The sequence below is a fragment of the Lagenorhynchus albirostris genome, chromosome 6 (assembly GCF_949774975.1).
Source record: "Lagenorhynchus albirostris chromosome 6, mLagAlb1.1, whole genome shotgun sequence".
Classification (NCBI taxonomy): Eukaryota; Metazoa; Chordata; class Mammalia; order Artiodactyla; family Delphinidae; genus Lagenorhynchus; species Lagenorhynchus albirostris.
In genome coordinates this window covers 47762321-47778943 of record NC_083100.1, presented here as the reverse complement: position 1 = coordinate 47778943, position 16623 = coordinate 47762321, and the positions used below count along the sequence as shown (strand labels likewise).

Here is a 16623-nt window from a genome sequence, read left to right as displayed (position 1 = left end):
CATGCAAAGACAGAAAGCTTCCAGAGACTGGGAATTATCTACTCACAAAACTGATCATATCATTCAAAAAAATAAATTAAGTTATCTGGCCCATAAGTTAGATAGTCTGGCTGGTAGCCTAAAACCTCATGAATCCAAAGAAGTAGTCAACAAAGTTTTCAGTATTGTTTTGGATTTATTTTTACCAGATGAACAGCCAGATGAGGCTATGGATGCTGATAAAAAAGCAATATTTTTTTCATCATCAAATGATCGGCAATGTAATAACATACTTGGAAATAACTTAGGGCTCACCCCCAAATCAGTTTTTCTTCTCAATGTTGTGTGTGAGAAACTTATTAGAACACTTTTAGAAAAATGCACAAACTCTGTCTTTCTTGATAATAGCCCTCTTTCTGAAGAGATATCAGCAGAAGAATGTCAACTTTTAAAAATACTTCAAAGTGTACAAGGTGAAGAATTTGGTTGTTGTAAGAGAACGATGGACTGTGAACAATTTCAAGGGGATTATATGTCAGACGTTTTGGAAAATCTGGCAGAAATGGATCAAGATTTACTGTCATCAGACTCTATTCTTACTGTTCTTTCCCACAGCTTGGTTAAATCATTGATGGATAAATTATGTCACAGTATACAACTGCCCCAAAGTCCACCTTTTGCAAACAAGCATTTGAAGTATGGAACGAGAGAAATACAGTCTAGTTTCATAAAGACAAAAAGGCCAGAGTTAACAGAATTAGGACAAGGTAAAGGTTCTTTAGGACTCACGAGTTATGATGGCAATGCTTTGACAGGACCCCTGAATAATCTCAGTGTAGTTAACTCCAAAATACAAGCACCATTTGGCAAGAAGTATTCAGCAAATTTTGCTAATGTGTCACCTCTTAAAAGACAGGGAACAAAGGATATGGATACAATAGCCATCCATAATAAGCTATATCCAGGAGATATGAATACGGGTGTTTATTCAGCCACATTTTTAGAGGACATAATTTCAGAACTGTTTTTTAACCTCTCTATTTCACTGTGGGGCAAAAATGAAAACATCACTGAAGCCCAGCTCAATGAGATGAATGCATTATTTATCAACAGTGTAGTGAATGAGTTTAATAAGGCAAGGGTCACTGTTTTACGGAATTCTGAAGAAAGACTGTGTTTTCCACCAATCCATAAAGAAACTTTTAGTAGGATTGTTGACTCCGTTTATGATGATGTTTTACAGCAATATAAGTTGAAAATGACCTGTGGTGGTAATCTGGCATGTGACAGTACTTCAATAGCAGAACAAATAACGAATAGCATATTGTTAGAGATTTTGGACTACCAACTCCCATCTTGCTTCAGGGGAAAGCTCTTACATAATTCATACTACCCTCTCAATGCTGAAATTATATTACAGAAACTTCAAAACAACCTGAGAGAATTTACTTCCCAAGCTAGGTCTTCAGCGGGCTATAGCACCATGTTATCACACTCATTTTTAGAAGATATCATCAGAAGACTTTTATCTCAACTCATTCCTCCACCCAGTAAAGCGTCCTCTTTGGGAAAAAAATATTTCATGAGTTCAGATTTTAATGAAATATCAACCTGTATAATAAATAAGGTTATATCAGCCATTTCAAAACATAAAATTTGGTTCACTATATATGATAATCAATATCTATGTACAGGAAAAAACCTCCAGAAGATGGTGGATTCTGTTTATAGAAATATTATGCAAACATCTGACTCTCTTCTTTCAATACAGAAAAGTATAGTCAGCAGAAGCCCAATTATGGTTGACCAAATAGCCAGTTTTATTATCCAAGAGATTATTGAAAATCATCTTCAACCATTTTTGTGTGGAGAAGGTTTACCTCGTCCAAAGACTCCATCGGATACAATATCGAATACGGTTAAACAGGTTCTCAGTGAAGTCATAGAGTCACACAGACCCCAGACACCATCACCCTCAGGTATTTACCCTAAGACATTTGTAGGGGAAATTGTTGCCAGACTTTTATCAAAAATTTTCAGTCCAAAGCATAACACTGAAATTGAGCTGGAAAACATGACCCAAAAAATAGTAAACTCAGTAAATAACCATTTTGACAAAGCTAAAGTTCACATTCTATATAATGACAAAGAACAGTCTTACCCCTCTGTAGATACAGATATTGTGGATGAACTCGTCACCTCAGTTTATAGAAATGTTTTAAAACAGCATGGATTAGACCCTGAGGTTGATAAAGAGTCTGAAGACAGAGATATTTTTGTGGAAAAAATTACCAACTTAGTTGTAGCAGCTATTTCAGATTACCTTCTTCATCCACTGTTTTCTGGGGATTTGCCATCTTCATATTTTATTTCAACAACTGAGAATATCATTCAAGATGTTCTTAGTAACATCAGTAGGTCTACCAAGCCAAGTCAGAGTTTATCTCCATATAACACCTTGCTGCCATATACATTTTTAGAAGACATGATCAGAATACTATTATCTAGAATTTTCCCTTCTGCATCTAGCATTGTTGCAAACAGAGAAACTCCAAAAGATAGATCAAAAGTTAATTTCAATGAAATTGCTTCAAATATAATCAGTGATATTAGGATGAAAATTTCCCAACATGACATTCGATGTTCAAGAGATGAAGAAACCAAGTTTGTTTATTCAGAAGACAGTGTTCAGCATCTTGTGGACTCAGTATTCAAAAATATTTCAAACTCTGAGTCTCAAGAATCAGTTGAGCAAAATATCACAAGCAGTAATGATGTTTTTATTGACAGAATAGCAGGTTTTATCATTAAACATATCTGTCAACAACATCTTCAGCCATTTGTAAACAGAAAGTCATTACCTTCTTCATCATATACATATTTTGGTGATGAGAAAAGGCAGTGGTTTTATGCCAGTGTTTATTCCTCAACTTTTTTGGAAGATGTGATTTCTGGGGTTTTAGGCAAGATATTCCACAGGGTGTTAGGCATTGTACAAACAAAATCAGTAACAGATTCAGAAGATGAACTGTTTGATAAAGCTGAAAAACTCATACAGTTCATAACAGAGGAATTCTCAAAAGCCCAAGTTAGCATTTTAGAGAATGCTGAGGAAAATTTATGTTTGCCTCCAGTGGAGAGAGATGTAGTCAAAAACATTATTGACATGGTGTACAGCAAAGTTGTGCAAGAATATGAAATGGATATGATGCCTGATAAAGATTTTCTAAATGACACAAAGACACTGGCTGCAAGGATAACTAAAACCATCCTAGCCGAAACCTTTGATTTCCAAATTCATACAAATCTTATAGAAAAGTTTCCATTTGGATCACAATCCAAACTTAGTACTGATATTTTGATAAAGAAAGTTCAATGTGACATTACTAAATCAAGATTCCAAAGACAGGCTTCAACAATATATACTACTATGTTATCACATACTCATTTGGAAAAAATTGTGTCTCAGCTTATATCTCAGATGAGTCCATTGGCCTCCAGTACAGAACACCCAAATACTTCTCAATCAGACTTAAGTAATACAGTAATAAAACTGATAAATGAAATCATGTCAATAATTTCAAAACATTCAATATGTATTATTAAACATGGGAATGAAAAACATAGTATGATTTCAGAAAAAGATATCCAATCCATGGTTGATTCCATTTATGCTGATCTTTCCTATTCAAATATATACCAGTCTCTTACAAAAGATAAAAAAAATATAAGTAATATACCTGTTTCAAAAATAGCAAGTTTTATAATAAAAGAAATCTTTAACCATCATCTTCAGTTATTTTTATCTGGAGATAAAACTCTCCTTTCAGCCGCAGTTGATCAAACTTACAAACAGAAAGTAGTAGATCCTAAACAAAAAGAGTTGTCTTTAATTGTGAATTCAGCTGTCTTTTTGGAGGAAGTAATTTCTGAACTTTTATGTAAACTTCTTTATGCATTCTCACATAATGTCTTGGCTGCTGAAAATCCAGATATAGTTAAAGACAAAATTACTGGCATTGTTACAACATTAGTGAAATCAATTGTTCTGGAGTTCACCACATCGGAGATTTTAGTTTCAGATAACTTTGATGATGATATGTGTTTTTCAGAAGGATATAAAGAAATGGTTAAAAAAACAGTCAACCTAATTTATGAAAAACTATTAGATGAATATAAATCTCTGATTCAAATATATAGGGCTATACAAAGTGACACAGCTTGTTTTGGAAGAAAAATATTTAATTTGCTTTTGGAAGAAATTTATGATTATCAGGTGCAGTCATTAGTTTCAGGAGAATTAGTATCTTCTTCCTACTCTTCCCCTCAAGCTGATAAAATCATCAGAAATGTGCTCAATGTCATCATGAGAGATAGCCATGCCTTGCCATTACGTATTACTGTGCTGTCACATTCTCTTTTAGAAGACATGATTTACAAGCTTCTAGTGCATATCTTCCCTTCAACTGACACTGAAAGTGAATTACAAGAGGAAGAGGTTTCACCAGATTATGAGTTTGTGGATGCAGCATCAAAATTAACTGATGAAATTATCAAAGAAATTTCTGAACATGAGATCCGTCTTGCTAGGGCAGAGGAGAACACAGAGAGTATGCAATTAGAAGTGACTGAGAATTTGGTTGACTCTATATGTAATAATATTTTGAAAAAATCTGAATTTCAAGCTGAAGTCCAGAAAGATGCAGACAAAAAAGGAGGCTCATTCCTCAGTAAAATAGCTGGTTTCATTATGAAGGAAATCATGGATCATCATCTGAGGCCATTTTTACATGGTGAAGAATCATCTTCCAATAACTTATCTAATTATGACCATGTCTCTGTACATACTAAACCTGGTAAAGAAAAGAGACAGCCTTCTCTATATTCAGCTACATTTTTGGAAGATGTAATTGTTGACCTTGTTCACAAGTTTTGCTCTCTTCCAAGTATTACTGAAGATTCTAAGAAAAAAGAAACACCAGAGCCAGACATTGTGAGCTTGGCTATAAAATTTGCAAACTCTCTGATAGGAGAATTTAGGAAAAGTGAAATTAAAGTTCTACCAAATGCTGAAGAAATTTTTTCTTTTCCACCAATTGATAAAGAGACAGTTGATAAGATATCCAATTTTGTGTATGATCAGTTCATAGGAAAGTATGGATCTAATGCTATTCAGAAGGATGATAAAAACAACATTGTTACAGAAATGATTTCTGCTTCAGCCCAGAAGGCCATCTCTGCTTTCAAGATTCAACCACTTTTTTCAGGAGACTGGTCTTCCACCTTCTATTCATTTCTAAATCCAGATAACATCACCCAAAGGGTTAAACACCTTCTACAGAAAACCTCTACACAGATAAACAGATGCTTAAAAGGGAACCAACTTACTTTACCAGAACAATCATATAAACACACATCTCTAACCTCAGACCAGAAAAATGTGTTGGATACTTTGGAAATAGATAGAGGTGCAATAAGTAAAAAGAAAAGTTTCAAAACTAAGGAGACATCAATGAAAAAAGGTGACATCCAAGATCCAATAGTTACCTCTGTAACAAGAATTATGAAAAGCAACATGGTTAACCTTTTATCAGAGTCAGCTGCAGATGTGGCAAATAAAAAGAAAGAGAATGAAAATAAAATGGGAAGTCCAATTCAAAAATATAATGTATCAGAAGTTACTTCTCCAACTACTAGTGTGAAAAATAAAGATAAACAGGAGCTGTATTTGAAGGGAACACTTAAAAATAATGAAATTGAGAAGAAAAGCATATCACTTTCAAATAAGGAGGGGCAAGGTAAGGAGGTACACACACAATTTCTAGTAGCTACTGATGGTACAGAATGTGAAAAGGAAATACTTGGACCAGATTTTGCAATAGACATTGAGAAGAAGATTGACAAAACAAGAGAAAATTCATTAAAAAAAGAAGACAAGCCCTTTCAGTTATCTTCTTTGACAACCAAAGCAAGAAATACAAAGACCACAATAGAGAAAACAGTTGCCCAAAAGCCAAACGATGAGGAAAGGAAAGACTCTCCAGCTCAAATAGATATAAAGGAAGGACAGTGCTCAGATTATGAATGTGTTCAAAATGTCATTGAAAATATTTATGATAATATCTTAGGAATATATCATTCTCAAGAATTAGCAGATTATTCAAAACGACAAAATCTGCCAAGTTATATATCATTGCCTCTAGTTCAAGAGGTTGGCAAGGATTTTGCACAGTCCATTTCAACAAAGGATTTATACCTGTCAATTAACAAAAATCTCCCTGCCAAAGAGAAAAAAGAAGAAAAAGAGAAAGCAAGAGAAATAGAAAAAGAGAGGGAGAAAGAGAAAGAGAGAGGGGAAAAAAGAGAAAAAGAGAAAGTAAAAGTTAAGGATATTAAAAAGGAACCTAGTAAATCAGACAGTCCTCAGTACCCACCAAAAAGTGAACCTGGAATTTTTCCTGCTAAATTTTTAGAAGATGTTATCACCGAAACGGTTAACAAATTGGTCTTTTCTTCCTCACCAGAAACACAAACATATGATAGATGCCAAAATGTAAGTGATGATGAAAATCAAGCTGAACTCTATGACACAGCTATGAGACTTATTGATTCACTGTTGAAGGAGTTTTCAGATGCTCAAATTAAGGTATTTAGGCCAGATAAGGAAAATCAGTTTTTTCTACCTGTAGATAAAGTGTCATCAGTTCCTAAAGAACCTCCCAGGCATAAAGAATCAAATATAGATAAAGCACCATCCAATGTCAAGAAAATAACTGTGGATAATATGCATAAAATGACTGAAAAACCCTCTTCAAATAAGATACTTTTCCTAGATAAAATATCAATTGATAAAACATTGGTCAACAAAGTTGTTCACTCCTCTGTGTGCAATATTTTGAAGGAATATAAATCTCAAGACTCCATTTGTAAGACTATAAAGAGTAATGGGGGAAATTTAGCAAGACGACTAACTAGTGCAGTGATAAGTGAAATTTTTCAATATAAGCTAAATTTGATATCGTGTGATGAGTTTCCACCTTCATGTTTGCCTCTGGAAACTAAGGATGTTGTTAAAAAGGTCCAAAAGCTGGCTCGAACAGCCAGCAAAGAATGTCAAACATCATCGCCATATACCATCATGCTGCCTCATGAATTCTTAGAGAATGTGATTTACGCTCTTTCATCTAAAATTTTCTCAACAGTATCCAGCACTGAAGCAGAAACATCTGAGGGCAACTGGTTCACAGAACTAGATTTCTTTCAAATGAAGTTATTAAGTACAGTTACAACAGAGATCTCCAAAAATGAAGATATGATTATACAGTATGTGGAATCCTTACATCCCAATGATGATGAAATTATTCAATTAGTGGTTCAATCGCTCTATAATAATCTCTTGTCACAGTTTGGATCACAAGAGATTATAAAAAATTGTGCAACCAGTGGATGTAGAATTCTTTCAGAAACCATGGTTGACTTAATTCTACAAGAAGTGACTGGTAATCAGTTGCAGAACTACTTTTCTGGAGAGCTAACTCCATATCAGTGTGCAGAAGTTGACAATGTTGTTGAAAATATTCTTAAAGATGTTATCCAAACTGCTGATGTTCCCCAGCCTCAACCATCACATGCTCGTATACTGCCTTATAACATAATAGAAGAAATTGCTGTGAAATTTTTATCGAAGCTTTTATCTATGTTTCCAAAAGTAGATAATGAAAGACCCAAATCCCTAGAAACTGAAATTCAAAAAATTATCTCAAAAATATTAAATTCAATACAAGAATTTATCTCCAAAAGTAAGATTAAAGTTGTATCACCAGCGAAGGAATTGCCTACTGTACCTTTAGCTGACAATGAAACCATTGAAAAAGTAGTTAATTCTGTTTATACCAGTATTTTAAAGCACTCTGGCTCACACATTTCTATATTTAAAGATTTAATGGGTAAGAGTAATGTCCTCTCTGATATAATAGGTTTTTTATTGGTGAAAGAAATTTCCAATTCTAAATTTCAACCTCAAGTAGAGGAAGAATTACCAAGTTCAGAATTAGCTCTGGAAGCTATCAAAATTATGGAAAGAGTGGCCAAAATGGTTAATGAATTTAAGTCCCAGGAAAAGTCTTCATCCAAAAAAGGTTCTGTGTTAGATGCCACGTTTTTAGAGGAAGCATTGGCTTTGTTCTTGGCTAAAATAGTAAGGTTGCCAAGTGCCTCAAGCAAACATGCAAAAAACTTATCAAAGCCTGAGTTAAATAAAATTGCATCTCAACTGACAAAATCTGTGACGGCTGAAATTTCTAAGAGTAATATTAATCTTGTTGCTGCTGATTCTGAAGAACACTTTTTAAATCCAGAAAGTATAGAAATGATTTCTCAGGTTATTGATTCTATTTATAGTAATGTACTACAACAACCGAGAACCCATAAAGATCTTTATTATGATATAAAAAGTACAAATGGAGTTTTCCCTAAAAAAGTGGCCAGTTTAATTATTAATGAAGTTTCAAATTTTCCCTTAGATATCGTTAGTCCAAAGAATTCAAATGCTGGTCTCTTAGGAGATCTAGACATTAACAGAATTGTTCAAAAGGCACAAGAGCATGCTAAAGTGATCCCTGACTTAGATAAAGAAGAGCCAAATAAAGATTCAATTGTAGAGGACTCTACAATTAAAATAGTTCCACATGTTGGGAATAAACCACTCAAAATAGATCCAAACATTATCTCAGAACATTTAGCAGTAATTTCTGTAAAAACTCAACCTCTTGAGAAACTTAAGGTGGAATGTTTTAAAAACACTGGACATAACATAGCAGAACTGAGAAGAGCATCAATAAGTAGAAGAAGTTATTCCTCAGACACATCTACTGTAGGACAGTTAAAAAGAGAAAGACGTACCTCATTGAATAAGATGGGACGACTCGATGTAAAACCCTTTGAGGTAAGTGAAAAAGAAATAGAAAAAAAAAAAGTGAGCCATGGTTGTTCTGTGATTCCCTTCCTCAAATAGGTATATGGGAATGTATTTTTTTGTTGTTGTTGTTATTGCCTAGCCCAATAGGAAAATTGGTTGCACAAGTTCATTCGTATAGTTATATGACTTACTGGGACTTGCCATATCAGCTCTGTGGCTCACTCTAAAGGTCTCAGGCTAGTTTTCCTAAGACAATAAGTTTAAACTGGCTTTAAAAAAATAATGGGAATATAGGGAAATTTTACCCTTAACAGTAAAATCAGGCTGACTGAAATTATAATGATAAAAACTATCTAAAATACATTTCTCAAACCTAAGGCTCTATAGGAGTAATACTACTCTTTTTACTTTTAACAACATTCATCAACACATATCAGACTACTCTGATTACTACTGCTCTATAAACTCTTAGGTTATACTTGTTTCTTATTATTTCACTTTAATTATATTAGCCTTCCTCAAGTTCTTCTATACTCTCAAGAAGTGGCAAGTTTCTTTCTTCTTCTATCCTTGTTCTAGATTTAGCTGCTTTAATGCTGCCATATTTATGAACCTGTTTCCTCATGCTTTAGTCCCTAGCTCTGCCCTGCAGCTCCATACTTAGGCCCCAAATATATTAAACTAATTGAGACTTTAAAATGACAAAATGATGTCCTTGTTACAAGGAAACTATACCACTGAGGTCAAAGGGTGGTCTAGCCAATAGTTACACTGATCTACTACACATTTTGATTTTTATCAGAGCCTCTTCTACTCATGGTATTCACTCATAAGAGGACTGAGTGTGCTTAGGGGTACAGTCTGTGGCCTGGACAATGAGCAAAGTTTTATAGAACCATTCTCGCTGGAGCATAAACTTGAAGTAAATTTTCTCCAGCACTATCCTGCAACCCATTGAACTAGGTCTCAGGGCCGTTAAATATGTTAATTGGCACTTTGTGTTTTCATACTCAAATACTGAGATTATTATGGGCTAACATACTAATTTAATCTTCTTTTCCCTAAATTTTTTGAACCAGATGACAGTCCTTTCAAACTCTAAAATTTATCCTTCCACATGGATTCTCATTGTTTGCATTAGCATATTATTTGGTAGTCTTCATTCATACATAAGTAACCCCTTAGGAGTAAAATCTGTTGAACAGACTATAGAATAACATTAGTCAAAAGCAGTTTTTAATTATCTGTAGAATTTTCTGTCACAAATCTTACTCGTATTTACCAGTTCTCTTTCATTAAGTCATTTATAGACCACAGGAAAGCAGGATGGGAATATTTAAACCAAAATAATTACTGCTGTCCTCTTAAGGGGAAGAAAATCCATCCTCAAAATAAAACACAAAGAAGCAGACCTAGACAACTCTGATACGACATACGATTTGTACCAATCTGAGTATCAATCTCCTGCATAGGGACCAGAGAAGAAACCAAAGAACATTAGATTAGATCAGCGAATCTAGACACTTGTTGGCCTCACCCAAGGGCTTTATTTTCTGTTTTGAGATACCATAAGTTCCCAACACACTAGGCATGTACATATGAAAACCATATATAGTCACAAATTCCAAAGCCATATAGAAAGATTTTGGATTTTGTAAACCACTGGTCCCCTCCACTAACACAGAAAATCAAAACTTATTGGTTTTAAATTCTTAAGGAAGCTGTTTCTATATTTTTTTTCCACAGAAGATATTCTTTTAGGACACCAATATCTGAAAAAACTGGCTTAAAGTGTTACACAGGGATGTTGAAGTCTAGAATTATTAACTCAAAACAATTTGGAGGTTCTGTGGCATCATCAAAGGCTACTGAAATGCGGAAGTTCTATTATTTAATTGTAACTGTCTTTTATCTGTCTTAAGACATTGAAAATGGAAAGTGAGATTTGACTAGGGAGGTGAAAAAAAAATGAAGATTTATATTTTCAAGATTCTTTTGGAAAATATATCCAAAGGATCAGGGGTGGAATGATAGGGATTAAAGAGTCAAAGACCTTCACAATCTTGGTTATTCATCATTTTTAAAAGTCAAGATCAGATAATACCTTGCTTTCTTGTTGAAAATATGTACATTTCAATTTCTCTATGATAACCCATCTACAATTTTAGAAAAATATATTATCATGTCTACTTCTGTCACAAACTTTCAAAGTAACCAAAAAACAAAGAAGTAAATATGATGCAACAAAATATAAAGTTTAACCAAAAAAAGAAGAAAAAGTCCTTCCTTTAGTCCTTCCTTTAAACTCTGAAGTAAATTATGGTAGATTAATAAAATAACCTCTGAAGGTAAAAGAAATGATACCAACAAATATTTCTTACAATTTTCATGTTTCTTTTTTAAAATATTGCTAATGTAAGCATGGCATCTTAAGATAATACTACTTTAACAATGAAACTAGAAATCATACTAAAATAGCTGTATTATAATAGAATCATAGGAAAAGTGATTGAGGCATTTGTTTTTGATATTCATTATACCTTCAATTCCAGGCTGTTTGCAGAAATTCATTTCAGAATATAAGGAAGCCTGATATCACCAAGGTGGAGCTTTTAAAAGATGTTCAGAACAAAAAAGAACTTATCCTTCGGTTAGTAGCTCATGATATTGATCAAGAAGTTTCAGAAAGTACCATAGAAGAGGAACTAATGTCTGATGAAAATGAAGTTGTTTTAAGAGAGATTGTACAAGAAGAACACTTAGGAGAAAAAGTTGAAGATCAAGTGAAAGAAGCCACAAAGCCAATAGAAACCAAAGTTGTTTCTCCCAAGCCAACACGAAGCACAAGTAGCCTGAAAAAGAATTTTTCATTAAGCAAATGTTGTCAGCTCACATCCAATGCAAATGTTGAAAATACTGAAGCAACCTCAAATCATGTAATAGAACCGAAGGAGGGACAAGTTAAAAGAACTCTTGCTAAACTTGACATGGCCACCTGCTCAAGAACCTTGACTGAAACAGATTCTATTTGGGAGGAAAAGCCACAGAGGAAGGTGAGTGAGAAATATGACTGTCAATAACCAGATATCTATGGAAAGAGTAGAGATCTTCAGAAATTCTGTCCAAGAATGTACCTTAATTGGGCAGAAAAAAATACTAAAATGGTTCCAGATAGTCTCTTCCTTAGTCTGGCAACATTTACAGTATGAGAGAAATAACTAACAGATGAAGCCATAAAACAGAATTGAGGGAAAGCAGGTAATGGAAAGAGACATATATTAGCTAGAAGTCCAGGGATAACAGAAAATGGAAGCTATTTAAGAGAAATGCAAGCTAATTATTTACATCCATCTTTTAATAGATTCCAGCCCTTTTGTATTTTGGCTGACAAATACCTTTTGAGCAGGTAGGGTGGGACCAGAAAATAGGCCAAGGTAGGAAGAGGTAAAAAAGAATCCACACAAATTCAGATTGTCTGAGTTTGAATCTTGACTCTCACTTTAATAGATATATATCTTTTGGGCAGTTACATAGCCAACTTTTTCCTTACAAGTTAGCCAACTTTCCCAAAGTTAAGTTAATCAAAATATTTTAAATATCACCCTTGCAATCAGCCCATAAACTGCATTCTCGTCATGGGGAACAGCTCTTGTCCCTAATACCATACCCCTCACATAACATAATGGTCTAGACTTCAGTGACCCTTTGGGTGGTTCCTGTCCAAAAATCCATACCAAAACATGTCTTGGAAAAGTGTATATGGTACAGGATTTCCTGGTGAGACAATTCTATTGATTATCCATTTGACATTATTCCTAGGTTAACACAAAAGCTGAGATGAGCCAGAGAAAAAGAACAGAGATACAACTCTTCAGTTCAGAAGTTTCCCAGGTAAATCATTTTAACACATACTCTGACCTATTTGTTGGGAATCTATGTGTGATTACATGACCAAATGCAGTCTGCAGAATAGTTTTCTTGAGCCTCATAGTCAGAAATCCTGGCTTCATAGATAACTAAAGAATTGTTATAACAATACCAAAAGTCAAAATGGATTTCATATAATGGATTATTGTTCATATACAATAATCCCAATAATAGTAGTCTGTTTTTTCAAGATTCTAATAGACATAACAATTAAGGTATTCTTACAAAAGTTATAGCCATAAAATCACACATGACTTCCCAACAAACAGATCAGAGTACGGTTAAGATGACTGACTTGACAAGCTTCTGAACTGACCAGAATTATATATATATCTGTTTTTTTTCTTTTTGAACTAAGTTTTCATTAAAATATTTGTAAAGTACAGAAATGGAAAACTATATTCTTCAAAGTTTGTGCTAGGTTAATCTTTAATGTTTATTCAGACTTCAATATTATAATATAGATCATCTTTACTAGCCATTTCCAAAGAATTATTGGAAAGAGACATTTTAATTAGAATTAGTGTTCATCCATTTTTAATGTAATCTCTGAAACTTTTTCTAATAATATTGTAGATTAGAGGGCAGAATATGCCAAGTATATGAGAAAGTGCATATCAAATGCTACTTTATATAACATATGGTTTGCACTTTTCCAGAAAGAAGAAAGAAACCATATTTCTGAGCCGACACATTACTTCATACACAGAATTATGAGTTCATCTTCATACAACCAAGAAGACCTGATTTCATCTGCTGGGTACATGAGATTAAAGCAATATAAAAATAGAAATATGAGATGAAAGTAATGCTTATGGGAAGAATGAGGTCTCTGGTAAAACTACGATTGGGCAAGTATTCAGCCCTAGACCTTCCCTCACTCCTTATCCTTTTCTCCCTTGGCTCCCTACTGTGGACATTCCCTAAACCCTCTCCTTTCTATCTGATTCCCCATTTCTAGTTACTTGGCCTCTATGTTCTTCCTAGTATAGCAGTGTCTTGGATGAAGAATTTGCTAGTGTGTTTTGGTTTTGTTTTTTGTTTTTCTTACCTGGAAGATAGAGCAGATTCTATTGTGACCCAGTGCCTTTCAGCCCAAAGGGTTCCTGCTCAACTCTCTTTAAGTAACAAAATGTTCCAGTGTGTATAACTGCCTCTAAGAAGAATCCAAATAAGAGAGGGAGCAGTGTAAGCCGAAGCATTCAGGGATGAATTCTAGAAAGCAATTGAGTTTGATGTGGGCCTGTAAAGATGGACAGCATTTACATGAGGAGAAGGCAACCCAAGTTCGGATGACTATAGGAGGAAAGTCTGAACTATATGGCATTTATAGAGGACAGAGAGAAAAAGTACACTGTAGACTTGAAATCTAATTAATAACTATATCTAAAACAATAACTATCTAAAACAGTTAGAACTTGTCTAAAATTATTCTTAAGTTTATAAGAATATTCATAACCTAGAAGAGGTAGCATTTCTATTGTGGGAGAGCAATAGGTATAAATAGGAGAAAAATCTACCTGGTTATAATTTTTTCCCACTCAACATGATGGAATTGTTTCTTTTTGACACTGACACTATTTTGGGACATATTTTCCTGACCAATCATTGCCTCTTTTTTCCTGTGTAATGATTATATTAACATACAAAATTAGTAATGCAGGTACCTCTCTATTGTTTATATCAGTGGAGACAGAGGACACAGATAATACCAAATAAAAGATAATTTAGAGCAAGATAGCAGACCAAGAAACTGCACACCCTTATTTTCTTGTAGGAAGAAAAAATAGACAACTACACACTGCTAAAACAACTTTATAGGAGCTCTGGAAACCAGTCAAATAACTGCAGCAACCAAGGGAATGCCCAATCAAAGAAAAGCCACATTCAAAGTGGCAGGAAATTCCACACACTTTTACTTGTTTTTGCCCAACCCCCTTCTGCAACATAATGTGGCACAGTTGGGAAGAAATGGCCCAATTCTCAGTTTTCTCTCTTGAGGTGGAAAGAGTAGATTGGAACTTGTTTGTAATGTTTGGGCCTATCTGTGGGCTGCCTGAGGGAATGTTTTCTGTCTCACCTGAATAGGAGCTCAAATTGGGAATGCTGGCATTGTTTGGGTCTAAGCCTAGAAGCCACTGAAGTCAGTAGATGGATGCCATGGTGCATGAAAATCACAAGGGACTGCAGATGCACAAACAGGTACCTGAGGGAAAGAGATTACAGGCAGGGGGAAACAATAAGATAGCTAAGGCCCTTAGAAGAAACATGATGAGACCCTTAGGAAATAAAACATTGAAAAGCAGGTCAGGAAAATGGAAGAAGGAAAAAAAAAAAGTACATACATAGGCCCAGAAGGACATATACCCAGAACAAAAGTAAGATTTGAAGGCTTTACCTCAGACTGTTCCCAAGGTTCAGAGTCCTACTAATTAGTGAAGGGCTTCTACAACAATCTCCAAAAACTGGAAGAGGTAGCTATTTCTTTAAATGCTCAAATTTCGACATAAGATCACAATGCATATTAATGAAAATAGGGCACATTTTAAGAAACCAAATAAATTCCCAGAAAATGTCCATGGAGAAGCACACGAATTAGACATACATGAAAAAGATTTTAAAATAACTGTCTTAAATATGTTCAAAAGCTACAGAAAAACACAGACAAAGAACTAAAGGAAATCAGGGGAAAAGTATATGAATAAAATACATATAAATAAAAACAAAGAGATAGAAACTAAAGAGGAACCAGACAGAAATAACAGAAATTCTGGAGCTCAAAAATTCACTAGATGATTCAAGAGCAGACTCAATCAAGTTGAAGAAAGAATCAGTGAACTTGAACACAAGTCATTTGAAATTATTGAGTCTGAGCAGCAAAAAGAAAAGACTGAACAAAGAGTGAACAGATTCTGTGGCACTTAATGGATACCTTCAAGCAGTGATATATACATATGTAAGTATATATATATATATATATATATATATATATATATATATACACACACACACACACACCATGGTGAGTTCCAGAGAAGAGAGAGAGAAAGGGGCAGGGAGATTATTTGAGGAAATAATGGCTAAAACCTCCTCATATTTGAAAAAGCATGAATATACAAATACAATAAGTTCAGTGAATTCTAAGTAGCATAAGCACTCAGAGACTACCTGAGACATCTTATAATCACAGTCATCAAAAGCCAAAGACAAAAAGAGTCTTGAAAGTGACAAGACAGAAATGACTTGTACAAGAGATCTCCATAAAGTTATCAGTAAAATTTTCAGAAGCAATCTTGCAGGATGGAAGGCAGTAGATTATATATTTAAAGGGCTAAAAGAAAGAAAACTATCAAGTGAGAACACTATAACCAGCAAAAAATACCCTTCAAAAATGAGAAAGAAATCAGAATATTCTAAGACAAAAACTAAAACAAAAAGCTGAGAAAGTTCATTACCATTAGACATGACTGCAAGAAACACTAAAAGAAGTTCTTCAAATTGAAAGTAAAAGATGCTAGACAGTAACTCAAAACCATATGAAAATATAAAACTCTCTAGTAAAGGTAAACACAGGGACAAATATAAAAACCAGTATTATAATAATTTCAGTTCATAATTCCACTTTTATTTTCTACAAGATTTAAAAAACACATAAAAATAATTATAAATTTATGCTGATGGGCATGGAATATATAAAGCCATAATTTGGGACAGTAATAACAAAGGGATGGGTGTTGATCTATAAAGGAGTAGAGTCTTTGTATGAAGTTGAGGTTAAATTGGTATCAATTTAAGATAGA

The 16623-nt window shown here is 34.1% G+C and overlaps 1 protein-coding gene across 1 annotated transcript in view; it reads left to right on the top strand.

Moving 5' to 3' along the window:
- Nucleotides 1-16623, top strand: part of FSIP2 (fibrous sheath interacting protein 2) — a 128633-nt gene that overhangs the window by 97143 nt on the left and 14867 nt on the right. The window contains 3 exon segments of the mRNA XM_060151394.1: nucleotides 2-8923; nucleotides 11449-11949; nucleotides 13483-13583. Of these exon segments, the coding sequence (XP_060007377.1) occupies nucleotides 2-8923; nucleotides 11449-11949; nucleotides 13483-13583 (9524 nt within the window).